Here is a 16,657-nt window from a genome sequence, read left to right as displayed (position 1 = left end):
GCTCGGCAGTTGACATTTTCATGATTCAGATGTACAGCAGCAAATGCTGCCTAATGTTACTCTTGAAAGGAGATGCTCTTAAACTAAAAAGAATTGGATGTCTTTGCTGTCATGCTAATAATACCACAGGTCATCACTAGTGGAAGAACATGAAGTTTTATTTTATTTTCTCTTATCCTCTGTGATGTTAGTATGTATGAGGCCGTGCATGTTTTGGCTGGCTTGTATTGCTGCTCTGGTGGCTCCATGTAGAGAATAAAATGGAGAATGATGGTATTGTGGAGGCAGTATTTTCTCCGAGGTACCAGAGGACTAGGTAATGTAGATGTAATCTGCATTTATCAGAGCCTTCCTTGCTGTAATGATGTGTCAGATTCAGATTTAAAGGTGTCTCTTTTGCTCTGCAGTTGGGGATTGGCTTTTTTAATAACCAGTTACGGTATCTGACACTGTTGTAAGCTTAGCAAAAAAATATGGTGGCACATATGACAAGTAAGTAGATGCATTTGATGTTAATTGGAGCTGTTTAGTGTTTGAAAGCTTTCTTCAGTACACTTCAGTACACAGACTCCTTTCAAATATATATTATTTTTGGACCTTCAGCAAAAGTTAAATGTCAAATCAAATTAGCATCATGACAGTCCTCAGCTAAGGAAAGGTGGACTGGCTGTGTGGGAGATGGGGAAACAACCTGCAAGTGCCAGCCTGTCTGAAGGATGCCCAGGAAACACAGTAAAATATTAATAGCTCTCTTAATGTGATTTAGGTTGTTTTTATCTAATCTCTTAAGCTGACAGGGGTGGAACTAATATATCTACACTCTAAATAAATTAGAGATGCATTTCCTGGAAAATGTAACATCTTCTGAAGTATTTGGTTCCAGTTATGAAGTGGCATTTGACAGGAAGCTGTCCTGTGTTCATTCAGGAGTGTTGAACGGATGCAAATTGTGGTGTTAAAGGTGATCCCCTATGTTTGGCCACATAGCCTGGCCCACAGTGGTGTGTTAGAATAACAACTGCCACATTCCCAGCTGGGAGTGAATTACCCCTGTCTGCCCCACCCTCCCATCTGATCAGAGATTGACCCTTTGCTGATGGCACGTGTTTTCCTTTGGCTGAGCAGTACCTCAGTGTGATTGCTGGCAGCACAGCCATGTCCAATGGCCCATCCTGTCCCCTGCAGGAGCAGCTGTACAAGATGCAGCACTGGCAGCAGCAGGTGTATCCTCCTCCATCCCACTCCCATGCCCAGCGGACGTTCTACCCGCCGCACCCGCAGATGCTCGGCTTCGACCCCCGCTGGATGATGATGCCGTCCTACATGGACCCTCGCATGGCCCCCAGCCGCACCCCCGTGGATTTCTACCCTTCAGCCCTTCACCCTTCAGGTGAGCTGTTGGCAGGGTTTATCTTGGCTGTTGAGTTGGTTCATAGCTGGAGATTTGCTGTGTTGTCTTAATCTCTGTCCAGACTTTGCATTCTTGTTGGCATCCCTTCTCTGGGATGAGAATGGGAAGTGGTGGGAGACTGGGAGGGAGGACATGTAGACATGTGTCTGTCCAGTCTCTGCACTGCAGTGGGAGACATTCCCTGACTGCTTTCTGACCTTAGTGGATGTGACTGATCTTGCCCCTTGGAGGAAAGGGTAGCAGATCACTGATCTTGCCTGTTGAAGGAGGAGGATAAGTTTTGGAGTTACTGCAATAATGTGAAATCTCAATAGACCCCTTTTAGACCATGTGATGGAGAAACCCTGTAGTTCCTGTGCACCTTCCTATATTGTCCTAATCTTCAGAGGTGTGAGTGTAAACATCAGGATGTATAAATCATTCCCTGGAGTTGGTGGATTGCTTGATCCCAAGCCAGTGATGCTGTGTAGTGTCTGTGTGGGCTGGGCTCTGAGAGCTGTGTCATCTTCTGTATCACTCCAGGTGTATTTCCCAGCTGTGCGTTTTCCAAGCACAGGCTCCCCTTTACAAGGGAGGTTTCCATGGCTGCAGCCACCTGCTGCCTGAGAAGGAAGGGGAGTCAGGCTAGGAGATTGTTAAATTCTTTTTGTCTGTGAAATCCTGGTGCTAATGGCATGAACTCTGTTGTGAGCAGGAATTATGAAGCCCATGATTCAGCAGGACTCCATCAGTGGGAGCAGCTGTCGGTCTGAAGATCAGAACTGTCAGGCAGGGCAGGCGGAGAGGAAAACTGCTCCCTTGGATCCTGTGCCAGTGTGGGGCCAGGACAGCTACACATCCCTGCAGAGCAAAGGATACTCCCTGTCACATCAGAAACAGGCTGACAACATGAGCATGGAGGGGCTGCATGCCAGGTGAGTGCAGGATTCCCCTGTCCTCATGCATGCTGGGATGGGAGGTGCTGCTGTAAGCTGTCTGCTGAAAAGCAGGTGTAGAGCTGGCCTGAAAGATGTCTGTGAACAGGCCCAGGTTCTGATCTGGGAGCACCCTTACACTCCTCAGTGCTTTAGCTGGTTTACACAGAGCTATTGAGCTGTTCAGAAGTTTTCTATCTGACCAGCTTGGAGCCTGTTTGGAGGGAGAGGGGCCTTGTCACCTACATGGGAAGGTATAAAAAAACATGAGTCAGAAAAAATCTGATGATTGCTAGTTTGTTTCCTACTTTTTTTTAGACATTCTAAAACCAATTCTTTGTTTTCAGATCTCCACATCATTGGAGGTTAAATCTCCCTTAATTTCTTAAGTTTGCTGCTCATCATAGGAACTGTTTTACTTTATTATGTATTGATTTAACAAACCAGGCAGTACAGCCTGGGGCCACTGCAGCTTTGCCCAGCATTTTAGTATTTATAGGTTAATTGCCTCATGATTTACCATAAACCTTAGTTTATTTCTTTTCACCTCTTGTATCCAGCCTGGGCCCTTGGATTTGTGCTGTGCTCTGCATTACCTGACTTTCCTTTGTTGTTTGTTTTGTTCTCAGGAATGAAAGTTACTCTGCTTCTGGAAGACCAGAGAGTCTGAGCACTCAGCGAGATCTCTTTGAAGAGAGAGGGGAGGAGTATTTGAATGCTTTTGACAAGAAGGCCCAAGCAGACTTTGACAGCTGCCTGTCTTCTCAGAGGATAGGCCAGGATCTCCTGTTCCAGCACCAGGAGAGTGTGCAGGAAGCCTGTCCTGCTGGCAGCCGCCATGCAAACCTGAGGTGCTCACCTCTGGAGCCTGATTTTATCCAAGCAGAGAAGAAGCCTGAATACAACGGTTGGGATATCAACCACCATCAGAAACCTGCCGAGACAGCAGCAGAAGTTGCTGAAGAAGTACCCCGGGATGAGCAGTCCTTCAGTGCTGACCCCTGGAAGAAAGAAGGAGCCAATCCCAAGCAGGCCACTGAGGAGACACCAGAGTGGGCTCCTGAGAGCCGCAGCACCAGCGGGCAGCCCCCGGAGCAGATGGGGAGGACACGGCGGTCAGGGCCCATTAAAAAACCAGTCCTGAAAGCCCTCAAGGTGGAAGAGAAGGAGAAGGAGATGGAGAAGGTTAAACTGGAGGGAGAGGACAGCTCACGCCCGCTGAAGGAGAAGGCAGCTGTTCAGAAGGTGGAAAATGAGTCAGATGACTCTGCTGCCTTGCTGAACTCCACGCGTTACCTGCTGGATGACAAAGGTTCTTCCCAAACCAGCCTTGCGCGAGAGGCTGAGAAATCCCAGGAGGAAGAAGAAGAGGAGGAAGAAGAAGAGAAGCCAGAAAGAACCTGGGAGAGCAAACTATCTAGAGAAAGCAGCGATCTCCCTCCCACAAAAAGAAACAACTGGATCTTCATTGATGAGGAGCAAGCCTTCGGTGGGAGAGGTCAAGGGCGTGGGCGAGGGAGAGGCTTCAGAGAGTTCACTTTCAGAGGCCGAGGCACGGTTGTGAGCAGCAGGGGGGTCTACAACAACAACAACAACCAGAGGAGCAGCCGGGGCCGAGGGCTGCGGGAGTTCAACCAGCCAGAGGATTTCCCCAGGGGCAAGCCAAGGCGCCGGATTGCCAGCGAGACACACAGTGAGGGCTCAGAGTATGAGGAGCTCCCCAAGCGTCGCCGGCAGAGGGGCTCTGAGAACAGCAATGAAGGCTCTGTGCTGGACAGGGAGGACAGTGATTTGAAAAAGGGAGACTTCAAAGAGTCTTGGAGGTCCAACAAAATCTATTCAGATGATCACAATAGCCTGGATCCTAAGATGAGGGCTCCAAGAGCCTTTGGGAGATCACTGCCACCGAGACTGAGCAACTCTGGCTATGGGAGAAGGGGGTTCATGGGTAAGGAGCCCACCCAGTGGCAGGGCAGGAGTGGGGGAGGAGGGTGGCAAGAATACAGCCACTCGTCTCCATCAGACACCTTTGGGAGCAGGCAGCAGTCTGACAGGGACTACATTCAGGATTCTTACAAACACACGGATTCCTTCTCCAGCCGGGTTTTTGATGAGAGTCATCTGGATGACAAAAGGCACTTTTTCCAGGAGGATTACTCAGCAGATCAGGAGAACATAGAGAACAGGCCCTTCAGGAGGCGGCGTCCTCCCCGCCAGGACAAACCCCCGCGGTTCAGACGCCTCAGGCAGGAGAGGGAATCAGTTGGGCAGTGGAACCCTGAGGAGGGAGGCCCAAATCTACTACCCAGCCAGTGGCCAGGCAGATCCAAACTGGGCACTGCAGAGAAGAGCAGCATCTCGGGCAGACGCTCCCCTGAGCTGTCCTACCAGAACTCCTCAGACCATGCCAACGAGGAGTGGGAGACGGCGTCTGAGAGCAGCGACTTCAGCGAGCGGCGGGACAGAAGAGATGGAGCCCCAGAGAGTGAGGGCCAGCTGGAAGGTGGCCTCAGCACTGGGAGCTTGGGAGAGAAGAGGGAGCTGGCAAAGAGGAGCTTCTCAAGCCAGAGGCCGCTGGTGGACAGGCAGAGCCGCAAGGCTGAGCCGGCAGGGTTTGCAGAGCAGTCTGTCAGGACTGGTGTGGGAGCAGCTTCCAGATATGAGAGCCAGCAGAATGGGACCCTGATAAAGAGCAAAAGGTAAAGTTGTTTTCTGATCTGTGATATATGCACATGTGGGAGTGGACATACACCCCATGCAATTTCTTCTTGTCACTCTGCATTCTACTGACAAAACAAAATCCTTTCCCTTCTTTCTTGTGTAGGTCTACAGAAGAAGGAGGAGGCCTTGGCAACACCAGTGGTGGGAGCAGCCACTCCATTTACAGCTTGGATAGGGCCTCCCATGTGAACTCAGAGAGTGCTGAGGGGCCAGGTAAAAAGCCAGAGAAGGAGCACAAATCCACTGCACAAAGAGCAAGTGAGAAGGGAGAGGCCTTGTCACAGTTTGAACTGAGTTATGGAAGTGAGTATCTTGATGCATTTGTTTATTTTAGGAGGATAACATATTATGGCTGACTGATTAAAGCCAGACTGATTCAATCCAGTGTAATTTTTTTTTATCAGGTTAGGGGCTTTTTTCCATTTGTGTGATTCTTGTGTATCTAAATAGAAAAACTTGGAAGGTAAAATTGTTGTTAAATTTTAAACACAAACTTTTCAGCCTGATCTGACAGTGTCTCCAATGTTTCTTCTATAGAAAGTTTGTGTTTAGGGAGAATATTTCTGTATTTCTCTCTAAGATGCTGATGTGTTTTAGGCTTGAAATTTGTGTTGTGTAAAAGAAATAAGAGAGCATCCAGAGTGGGGAATTTGAGGCTGAGCTAATGGCAAGGAGGCAAGAAATTAGCATCTCTGAAAAGAGAATTACCTGAGTTATCACACAGCTCCTCTGGCTGAAGTGTGGTCATCTTGAAACAGAGGAGACAGCAAAGTCCTGCAAGATAAAGTGGCTGCTAGATGTCAGCAGACTACATACATTATTTTATTTTCGAAATGTAGCTGCTATGTTGCTAGGTGAACTTACTGTGGCATGGATCCTCTTTGGAGTGCACTGTTTAAATTCCTGCAATTACAAAGCTTTATATGCACACACACGTGCACTGTGTTCTCTCTGTGTGCTTTGTTCAGGTACCATCATTGATAATCGGGTGTCAAACACAGCAGAAGAGAATGAAGTTGGTTCCATGGCAGGGGAAGGCTTCATTGAGGTTCTTACTAAAAAGCAGCGTCGCTTGCTGGAAGAGGAGCGAAGGAAGAAGGAACAGGCTGCTCAGGTGAGGAATGGCAGGCAGAAAAGTTGGACCTGTTACATGGTTTGGGTTGCAGTCAGAGAAACAAGGCCCCAGAAAGTGTTTGTATGAACAGAAAAAGGTACATTTGACAGTGCCAAAATAGTACAGATCCTGTATTGGGCCCCAGAAACATATTTAGGGCTGCTGGTCTGAAAAGGAGAGTTTGATTTCTGACTATTCTTGGCTTGCAGCAGAATTGCTAATTGGAAGTTAAGTTTCTAGCATGGTCTTCATCCAAAGCAGCTTGGCTCTCTAAGCCAGCTGCTGGCTGTAGTTGGTGGGATATTGGGCAGCAGGAGCAGTGCAAAGCAGGATGACTTTGCACTCTGACTGTGTTGTTGCCAGAAGAAAACCTCACAGTGCAAAAGGCAGCTCTTTCCAGCCTTGTCAGACTGGGGGCCCCTCCCAGGCTGACACCTGTGCCTCTCCTGTCGCAGGCACCAGCCAAGGCCCGCGTCCTTCAGTCGCGCATTCCTCCACGATTTGCTAAGAAGCAGAACAGCCTGTGCTTGGAGCAGAGTGATGTAGCAGTGTCTGGAAACAGCCTGGGCACGGAGATCTGGGAGAGCAACAGCCCAGGTAGGCTTGGGTCTGTTTGTTCCAAAGGGGTTCACAGAGCTGGAGCTCTCTGGGATGTGCAGGAAGGCTGGGGGGTCCATGGTTCAGAGAAGAAAACTCTCTCCTCCTCTGGTGCTGGGAATGAGGGGGGAGCTGGCAGACATGTGGAGTAGCCTCTGTTCTAAGCTCTACTGTTCAGCCATCCTGCTCCTGTTGCTGGCCATGTCAGTCTCCTAATCTGCTTCTTCTCTTGGGTCTTTGTTTCACATCAAGTTACTACAATACAGCATTTTATAGCTGCTTGGGCTGGATCTACTTTTTGTTATTTTGCTTTCCTACATTTTCTCATATCTAGCCTTGAGTGGTTAGTGCCTCCCTTGTTTCTCTCTGACCTGTCTTTCTCTTGTTGTGTTCCCTAAGAAATCTCCTCCCTGTACTCTACTCTCACTCCTCATACCCTGTGTTCTCTGCTGCATCATGTCTCAGATGTCTGGGCAACACTTAATGTTCTGAGGTGGTGAAAATACCCTTTCTCATGTCTAGAAATGGAAGGTGGATGGCGTAATGTGTACAGGGTGTGCTCATAGCTGTGTTTCAAGCAGCTGAACCCTGCCCTCCATTCTCTTCCAGCACTTTCTGTTCAGTCTCCTGGCAGCGATTCCTGGAGCAAGCCTGTAAATACCTTTAATGGTACTGAGTCCAGCACTGAGGTAAGTGGCTCCTAAGGTGCCCTTCAAGGTATTGTGTGTATAAAGTATTAATGCAGGTGCTTTCATGCTTCTCATTGCTCCATCTGTGCTTAGTGACTCTCAGCTCTGCTTGTGCCATTTTAAACCGTCTCTTTGCAGTTTTAATTTGAGCTTGGCGCTGTTCAAATCTTGACCTAAAGAGCCAAGCCAGCGCTGCTTGGTGTTGTGTGTGGGTATAAATCTGGAGTAACTGTGTGGTAGAGCTGTTCCAGGGTTATGCTCATCACTGGGTGCACACTGTGGTTGAGGAGGGTGGAATCCCTTAGGTCCTGTTTGTGCCTGTGAGCAGTGTGTAGCTGTAGCCTTAATGCAGGGAGGGTAGAGGAGTTCCTGAACTCTTCATCTCTGGAGACCAAGAGTTCAAATTTGATTTGGATCCCATGTGAAGCAAGTTTGGCAGTCTCAGCCTAGTTGTTCTGTGGGACACATTTCCTTACTCTGAAGCCATGGTGTGGTTGATGCATCAGTTCACTGTCTGAGGGCTGTGTAGAGCTGAAGGAGCAGCCAAGGGCTGCTGCAGGTCAGGCCCAACTCCTTTGCAGTTAACCAGGAAGGTGATTTGACAAAGGGACATGGTCTTGCTGTTTTTTGGGATGATTTTTCCTCGGTGGTGCTGGGTCGGAGTCCGGGGCTTTAACACATTTCGTGCTTTGCATAGCAGGGATTTAAAGGCAGCCAGGGGGATAGTGGCATTGACTTGAGCGCGGAGTCTCGGGAATCCTCCGCGACCTCCTCTCAGCGCAGCTCTCCATATGGCACCCTCAAACCAGAGGAGATGAATGGGGCTGGCCTGGTGGACTCAAAGCCTGACTGCCAGAAGGAGCAAGTGCAGAAGCAAACTGATAAAAAGGTAATCTGGATTCGCAGCCAAGCCAGAGCGCAGAGTGAGAGACGTTGTGAAGTGGTTGTGTTGTTCTTGATAGCATTTTTAAGGCTTGAGGTTGGGTTATTTGGTCTTTGTGTCTCAGCCTCTCTGCTTTCCTGTTAAGGATTCAGATCAAGGCTCAGGACAGAACAAGGAACACAAGCCCGGACCCATCGGCAACGAGCGCTCCCTGAAAAACAGAAAGGGTTCGGAGGGAACGGAACGGCTGGAAGGGAATATTCCCCCTGTTAATGGGGTGGAAATTCACGTGGATTCTGTACTTCCTGTGCCACCCATTGAATTTGGAGTAAATCCTAAAGTGAGGATTGAATTTAATTTTATCTTCTTGGTGATTTGATCTTGTTGAGGGATGAAAAGTCGTTTGAGGAAGAAGGATTGTTTAGAGGAAGCTTCCAGCTGTAGGTTTGCCTTAGATTTCATTACTGACACAGACTAGGGACTCAGGATGTCCTGGCAAACATTTAGTATCCACTTGGAAATACAGTCCCAAGGACCAGCTGGGGTGGTAACAGAGGTGAGGGACAAAGTCATGGCCAAGCTTTTGTGTGCCTCTGGGGGTTGCCTGCTGCTGAGTGCTGAGAAGTGTTTTCTGTTTGCAGCAAGGCTTACTGGAAATCAGTCTTTAGTTTGTAGTGTCATAATTCAGGCTAGAGTCATTAACCATGAAAAGCAGAGGTGTGGCCCATGGACCTGGATTTAAATTTTATATGTTTTGCTTTTTCAGGACTCTGACTTCAGCTTGCCACCTGGTTCTGCCTCTGGCACTGCAGCTAACCCTGTCACCAAATTGCAGGATGCCTTGGCCAGTAATGTAAGTATTTTTTTCTTTTGACATTGATTCATTGGAGATACTCCTTAGGTAAATCTCAGATGCTTCCAAAGAGAGGAAGCATGTCTGCATCTGACTTCATATTTCATGTTTAGGCAGCACATGTTACTGAAATCTAAAATGGAAATCTCATGGTACTGTGGTACAATGAGTGTCACAAACTCAGAAATGATGTAGAGAGCAACTTCATTATCATTGTGACCTGTGTAGAGCCATGTCTGAGATGGCCAGTCTCTTCCCCTGAGACACACAAGTGTTGGACATGGCCATGGTCCAGATGGTGACATGTTTAGACCCAGACTGCTCAGCTTCCTCAGAAGGTTTCACCTGTCACAGCAAGGCAGAGAACTGTAACATGGTGGTCAGGCCTTTTTGGAGGTTTCCCAGCTTATTCCAGCCCTCTGGGTATTTTATTATTCTTTGTGAAGGAGTGAGCACACTGAAAGCCCAGCTGTAGACAGCAATGTGAGACACACACAAAGCTGCTTTTGAAATGTCTTCAAGTTTGTAGGGTGTCTGGTTTTGATTTTGGACACTTGTCTTATAGGGTGTTTCTTTTCAGAAACAGATTTTGTCTGAAACCTAGGTAGTTTCTAAGTATGGTACAGGAAGGAGAACTCATCTGCAAATGGAAGTTTTTGGATCAAACTGATGGTTAAGTGGAAGCTGATAAAGTTCAGCATGGAGGGGTGTCTTTGCACATAACCAAAGCCTCCTTTATTGCAAGAGCAGAATGGACCCTAGGCGAATGTGGCACTTGGCTCGTGCAGTACCACCAGGGACTGAATTCTTTGATGTGCACTTACTGGAGCTGCCCAGCTGAACCTCTGTCAGCCTTGGTGGCTCATACCATTCTCCTGAGAGTTCCCAAATATTCACCTTTTATGACTCTCCCCTCAGGCAGGGTTAACACAGTCCATTCCCATCCTGCGAAGGGATCATCACCTCCAGCGCTGCATCGGCCTGAACCCCATGTCCTTCCCCACTGCTGACCTTACTCTTAAGGTAAGGAAGATGAAGGTGTCTGGTTACCATGACTCTGTGGGGAGATCACTCTGAAGGTGTGTGGGTACCACGTTTCTGTGGGGAGATCTTTCCCAGAGCATTCTGCTAGGTATTGCTAAACTTTATTTAACTTTTGTAAAAGTTGTGCATATGTGCTGTTCAGCATGAGTGCAGGGGTGTGTGTTTGAGGTCCTGAATGCAGGAAGTCCTTGCCAGTTGTAGAACCAAGTGCAACACAGCTTTCCTATTTCTGTACTGGGCAAGGTGGCTGCTAAGGGATCCTGAGAAGCCTGGTGGTGTAAAGAGAGGCAAAAACCAAACAAAACCCACCCAAGTGTACAAACAAGAACAACAAAACCAAATAAACCAAACCAAAACCCACCTCCATCCCAAACCCAAGAAGCTCAGCAAATACCAAGGGTTTTGAGTATTTGTGAAGAGTTCTTGTTCATTAGAAATTGTTGTAGAATCCCCTGACCTCAGACCTGTCAGCTTTCCACTATGCCTAGAGTGCAGGGGATTTGGGCTTAGGACACAGATGAGCAGCTGTGGGCTTTGGTAATGTCCTCCCCATTTGAACTGTCTGTAGTTATTGTTCTTTGTTTCCATAGATGGAGTCTGCTCGTAAAGCTTGGGAAAACTCTCCGAGTTTACCAGAACAGAACTCCCCAGGAGGTGCAGGCTCAGGCATCCAGCCTCCTTCCAGTGTTGGAGCTTCCAACGGTGTCAGCTACAGCTCTTTTGGTGGAGTTTCTATGCCTCCCATGCCTGTGGCATCTGTAGCACCTTCTGCATCTATTCCAGGTACCTGCAAACTGCAGCAGCAGCATTTGCATTGTCTGATTGTTATCTGGGAGCCATCCTCTGGTTCTGGTAGATGAGAGCATGGTGAGAAGAGCTGCTGTGTAGAGTAACTGGCTGGCTGGTGTTTGACAGATCCTTAATAACCCAGGCAAGGCAGAAAGAGGGACTGTCTCCCCACTTTAAAGAATGTGACTGGTGAAAGCTTAATACAAAGCCAGCTTTCCCTGTGTAGTGGCAAGTGTCTGATGTCTCAATAGATCTTGCTTACCCTTTACTGTGTGCCCAGTAAAATGGAAAGAGACCTCTGGCTGAGAGGCTTCAACAGTCCCAATATCATTATCAGCCATTCCTCTGCTTGTTTTGCCTTTGAAGCCACAGGTTCTGAGCACCATTTGCTTTTAGCAAAACAGCAACTGGCTTACAGCTCACAGAACTCTGGGAGAGAGGAAGGTGTTGCTGCCTTTTAGTTAAAGGAAAAGCTTAACTCAGTCATGTTAGTGTGTGTAATTAGGGAGAGCATCTGGAAAGAGAAATGTACTGGGATTCTCTCCATGGGATGACTCCTGGGTCCCAGAGGGCTTCTCATGTATGCATTCTGTTTCTCGTTGCAGTTCAGGAACAGAGTGAAATGTGTAGTGACTCTGTTGTTAGCTTTCACTTGGTAAACAGATGGTTTCAAGTCAGGTGATTTCCTTCCTCACCCACCCTAATCTTGCTGCTTAATCCTGTGGTTCATATCTGCACAAAAGCACAGGAGTGGCACAGCAGTTGCTAATTGGTGCCACCCTTGGGGTGAATGTGGCTTTTAGATCTCATGTGTCAAGGCCTTAAATGCTGTGTTTGCTCTTCCTGTCTGTCTGAGCTGCAAAGATGAGATGATTGCAGAGCAGATTTCTGGCATTTAGTTCAGAGTACAGGTTACCAAGTTCTGAGCTGCTAGTGTCTGACTCTTTTGTGGAGGTGGAAAACCTGGGTTTACATTTAGCCTCTGACAGGAAGATATGATTAATTCTCAGCAATCCTGCTACTGCTGATGTTGGTATGTAGATTTAGGAGCTTTACAGACACTTCTGAATGGGTACTATATTTGTGTTAACTTGCTGAGAGGTGGGAAATAGTCTTGACCTGCAGATCTCTGCTGTGCCTGTATCTCCCCTGTACCTTGAATTGACAGCCTGCCTTTTGTGATGTCCAGGTAACCATATTCCACCCCTGTATCTGGATGGGCACGTGTTTGCAAGTCAGCCCCGCCTGGTCCCTCAGACGATACCTCAGCAGCAGAGCTACCAACAGGTAAGGGAGCAGCACAGCTTGCACGTGGTGTTTCAGGGATTCTTCATGGTGGAACTTAAAAAACAAGGAGTAGTTTTTCACTTTCATAGCCCAAAGGAAATTAGATGTGGCTCCCTTTAGGTTCCTTGAATGCTGCTTCCCAGTGGGTGTCAGAGGTTAGTGGAACTGAAGGGAGGGAATTGTACCAGTGCCCTTGGACTGGTTTTAACTGAAGCAAATGCTGAGGCCTGAGTGAGATGAAGTGACTTTTGGTGAATTCTCCAGCCAGTCAATAATAATGAGTAACTTCATTAGTAAATTGGGTGTTGATAGGGCTGGGGAGAGCTCTTTCAAGGTGGAGTACAGGCAGGTGAGAGCTGGGATTGTCACTGCCTGCTCTGTGTGAGGAGCATGTTGGTTCCCTCATGTCCATCAAATGCCTCTTGCAGGCATCTGGGTGCCTGGGCAGTGTGTTCCCAGTGTGTGCTGCTCTTCTGGGGAATGGTGCAGGGCTGGGTGAAGACCCAGGGTAGGTAATTGTCACTGCAGATTGGCTCATGCAGGAAACTGATGGGTTTCTAACAGCCCTGGAGAGTTTCTGGCTGCTCTTGTACCTCTCAGTCATACTAATTTCTTTTGCAGGCTGCTGCTGCTCAACAGATTCCCATTTCCCTCCACACATCCTTACAGGCCCAAGCTCAGCTTGGACTGAGGGGTGGCCTGCCTGTGTCCCAGTCCCAGGAGATGTACAGCTCCATACAGCCCTTCAGGTAACTGCTTCCTGTTTTCCTTTCCTTGTGGCTTGCTCTCTTATGTTCCTGATGTTTGAGCACATTGGTCAGACACCTCACACTCATCTTCCCTTTCCCCTTTGTTCAAATTCTGTTTCCTTTCCCTAATAATAGTGACAGTGTAGGGAGCATGAGACTGAAAAATCTGAATTAGTAGTTAGTGCTTCAAAAGCCTAAACACTGAGATTTAAAAAAACAACCCTTCTTATTTGCTAGAGCTGTTGGAATCTTTAACTTCTGATTTTTTCCTGCTTTGCATAACTGCTGCAGACTCTAGGTAACCTGAATCCTCCCTTAACTGCTAATGCACAGGTTGTTTTGTGGGATATTGAAACATAAATATCAGATACTACACAACATTGTTCTGTTGAATATTCTGGCAACACAAGGACGTGGTTGTAAAAGCTTAAGAGTGGAAGTAAAAAATCCTGGTAACTAAAATGGAAAGTGGCATCACAGTTTACTTCTAAGCTGTCAGTTTAGTTGTCTGACAACTGATGGCAGGCCAGATACAGTTTGGCAGGGTGTGCTTGTACAGTCTCCAAAGGCTTTGTGCATCATGACTGAAGCATGTTTTTTTCCTGCAGGTCTCAGGTGTACATGCACCCCAGTCTGTCCCAGCCCAGCACCATGGTCCTGACAGGAGGCACTGCTCTGAAGCCTCCATATTCCGCCTTCCCAGGCATGCAGCCCTTGGAGGTGGTGAAAACCCAGTCTGGGTCCCCCTATCAGCCCATGAACGGAAGCCAGGCACTGGTTTATGAGGGGCAAATAAACCAGGCTGGTATGGGAGCCTCCCAGATGATGGACTCTCAGCTCACACAGGTTAGGAGCAGGACTGGCGAGCCACTCCTTTGGTCCAGGCTAATTCACAGCCACATGTTTCTGAGGATGGGTTGTAACATGTCTGTCTGAACTAAACTCTTTGTAAAGAGGCGGAAGATTTCCCCGAGACACTGTTCTGTGAACCATGGTTTCACATATGCAGCACCTTATTTAATGAGATGGTTGCTCATACCTTGTCTGTCCCTGCTGAGACGTCATTTTGTCACTTGGAAGTCAGACCTTCCAGTGCTGCATGCATAGGAGGCCATGATGCAATGGTTGTCCTAAAAGCACCTCTTCTGAGAGCCAAATCCCAGTCATCTCTCCCAGCACCTCAGCTTCCAGGGCAACTAGGAACTTGTATTAAAGGCTCATCTGTCTTCTCAGTTCATTTGTCGTCCAAGTCTTATTTACAGCTTCAGCTGATCTGTTTGGCAGACTCCTAACAGGAATTTCAATGTGTGAAAATGTTTTAATAAAGCATGGTTCACATAAAAACATTGAATTCTACTGTGACCATAGCTGTGTTTGTGGGCATGTGCTCTGATTCTCTGGAGAAATTTGATAACTTTATTAAACTCATCTTACGTTTATCTTGTGCAACTTGTTAAGGTTTATTTTTTGTTTCAGAGGGATTTTTATGTTGTGGCTGACGTAAAGAGTTAATCCTGAAAGTAACTTAGGTGAGGAAAATACAGAGAACACTGGCAAACAAAATATTTGAAGAAATGCTTTATCCATCATGAGGGAATAACTTGGTTTCTTTTGCCAGCCTTAGATTGGTTTATTTATTTATTCTAAAATGTTGATAGAACCTCCCAAATCCAGCAATTGTGAGAAAATCAGAGGGAGCAGGAGGTGCCTCAGCCCTGAGCTACAGTATTTTTTTGTAATTGCTCTTCATTCTGTCCATCATTGGTTTGGAGCTCACTGTGAAACATGGAACTGAGGTCTCCATCACTTTCTCTGGAGGTCCAGTCCTCAGAATGTTTTGGTGTAAGAGTGTAGGAGATTTTCAAAGGTGAAAACAAAGCACCTGACACTGCACTGACACTGCCATTGTATGAAGGGAAAACAGACCCATGAAGTGACCATGAGGAAGACTGGAGAACTGGGCTGTAGGAATGGAGAACAGCCCCCATCCACGGGCAGTTAGGTTAACTTGATGGCATGTTAAAAACCCAGCTGATAAGAGTGTTGGCAGCACTGCCAGAACATCCATTTCAGTGTGAAAGTCCCTCTGTTACAGTCATTTGCGTTTATTCCGTGCCAGACCGCGCTGTTTGGGAGCTTCCTTTTGGCAAGGCTGTGCTTTCAGGGTATTGGGAGGCAGCATGTCAAACACGAGACTGTTACTGCCTTTAAGGTAACTACATGTCCTTGTCACACAGCTGACAATGCCTGTGCCTGGCTCCCAGCTGCCTCTGCCCCGCTACGGCTCTGGCCAGCAGCCCCTGCTTCTGCCACAGTCCATCCAGCTTCCCCAGGGGCAAAACCTGCCTGTAGGAGCTCCCCGAAGAATCCTCCCTCCTGGATCCCAGCCTTCTGTTCTTGCTGCCAGCAGGGAGGTAAGGATTAACTCCTGGTGCTGCTCATGGCATTCAGTAACCCCTCCTGCGTTGAAGTTTGACTCCTTGCTTTTTAAAGGGGAGAATGGCTTGTTTGGGATCCTTAAATATCCAAGCCAAGGATTGCTGTTAAAATGAAGGAACCCATTTCCCCTCATCTCCAAAGTGCAAGCCAGCAGTTTTCAGGTTTTTGCTGCTGGTCATCATTCTGTTTCCAGGGAGCCACATCCTGCCTTGATCCAGTTTGGAGTCTCCAGTTTTATTACATGTTTACACAGGTTTCCCCAGAGTGCTTGAGGGGTGGTGAGCTCCAGACACAGTTGGATTACTGCCCAGATATTTCACTCTGTTGTGAAGCTTGTCCATTTGAGTAGGTATATTAATGTCATGTCTGGTTTGATGGATTCATATCATAAGTTTGTCTTACTATAGGGGAGAGAGAGCACAGCAGTTAACTTCCAGGTTCTGTATTTGCTTGTGCTGCTGGCTTGGTGCTTAAATACAAACAAACTATTTCACTTACAAGCCTCACTTTCTTCACCTGAAAAATATTTCTTCTTTTAAATGGGCATGATGGGGAGAAGGGCAAACATTTGGCTTGAGTTTTTATATGAAGTAATGAGCGATTTGTGAATGCAAAGATGATACTCTCTCTCACTCATTTTCCTCTGTAGTCCTCCCAGATGGAAATGAAAGGGTTTCATTTCTCCGATGGTAAACAGAGCATGTCCTCCGGAGGGTCAGTCCCGTCCCCACACACGTACAGGTGAGACCTCCACACAGCTCGGGCTCCTTAGAATGGGAGAGAAACGTGGTGCACCCATCATCCCTGCACGAGATCACCTCGCTTTTCATGCCTAGAACGTGCTCACCTCAGTCCAAGCACTTGTGTCTAAATGCATGGTCATGGCTTTCATCCTGGGTGTGGGCCAGTGTGTGTACCTGACCTGGTGCTTTGTGGGAAGTGCATGAAGTTACTTGTTCACTGAATCTCAGAGACACGTTGGAATTGGTGTGTGCTTTTGTTCCTTGTGAAGATGGGAAACCTGAGGATCATTGAATAAATGTTTTTGGTCCTGAAGATGTGAGTGCTCATGTCTAGACACATCAGGTCATCGAGGCTTTTGCAAGACTAATTTATTGTTTTTCTCCTAACCGACCCGTGTGTTGTCATTTGGACTGTGGAGCTCAC

At 47.5% G+C, this 16,657-nt stretch overlaps 1 protein-coding gene across 6 annotated transcripts in view; it reads left to right on the top strand.

The window, feature by feature from the left end:
• Positions 1 to 16,657, top strand: part of PRRC2B (proline rich coiled-coil 2B) — a 46,318-nt gene that overhangs the window by 24,318 nt on the left and 5,343 nt on the right. For 5 of the 6 annotated variants that reach the window (XM_064727954.1, XM_064727956.1, XM_064727951.1 and 2 more), the window contains exons 14-30: positions 1,186 to 1,390; positions 2,106 to 2,325; positions 2,955 to 5,024; positions 5,150 to 5,349; positions 6,015 to 6,160; positions 6,616 to 6,757; positions 7,367 to 7,446; positions 8,144 to 8,335; positions 8,475 to 8,669; positions 9,096 to 9,182; positions 10,101 to 10,205; positions 10,817 to 11,009; positions 12,205 to 12,302; positions 12,924 to 13,051; positions 13,660 to 13,897; positions 15,289 to 15,465; positions 16,140 to 16,231. In XM_064727954.1, coding sequence (XP_064584024.1) covers positions 1,186 to 1,390; positions 2,106 to 2,325; positions 2,955 to 5,024; positions 5,150 to 5,349; positions 6,015 to 6,160; positions 6,616 to 6,757; positions 7,367 to 7,446; positions 8,144 to 8,335; positions 8,475 to 8,669; positions 9,096 to 9,182; positions 10,101 to 10,205; positions 10,817 to 11,009; positions 12,205 to 12,302; positions 12,924 to 13,051; positions 13,660 to 13,897; positions 15,289 to 15,465; positions 16,140 to 16,231 — 4,568 coding nt within the window. The remainder of the gene's footprint in view (positions 1 to 1,185; positions 1,391 to 2,105; positions 2,326 to 2,954; positions 5,025 to 5,149; positions 5,350 to 6,014; positions 6,161 to 6,615; positions 6,758 to 7,366; positions 7,447 to 8,143; positions 8,336 to 8,474; positions 8,670 to 9,095; positions 9,183 to 10,100; positions 10,206 to 10,816; positions 11,010 to 12,204; positions 12,303 to 12,923; positions 13,052 to 13,659; positions 13,898 to 15,288; positions 15,466 to 16,139; positions 16,232 to 16,657) is intronic. The other variant, XM_064727955.1, reaches the window with a different exon arrangement.

Source organism: Zonotrichia leucophrys, chromosome 17, assembly GCF_028769735.1.
Source record: "Zonotrichia leucophrys gambelii isolate GWCS_2022_RI chromosome 17, RI_Zleu_2.0, whole genome shotgun sequence".
Classification (NCBI taxonomy): domain Eukaryota; kingdom Metazoa; phylum Chordata; class Aves; order Passeriformes; family Passerellidae; genus Zonotrichia; species Zonotrichia leucophrys.
Note: the sequence above shows the minus strand (reverse complement) of the source record. Positions and strands in the feature narration are given on the sequence as shown.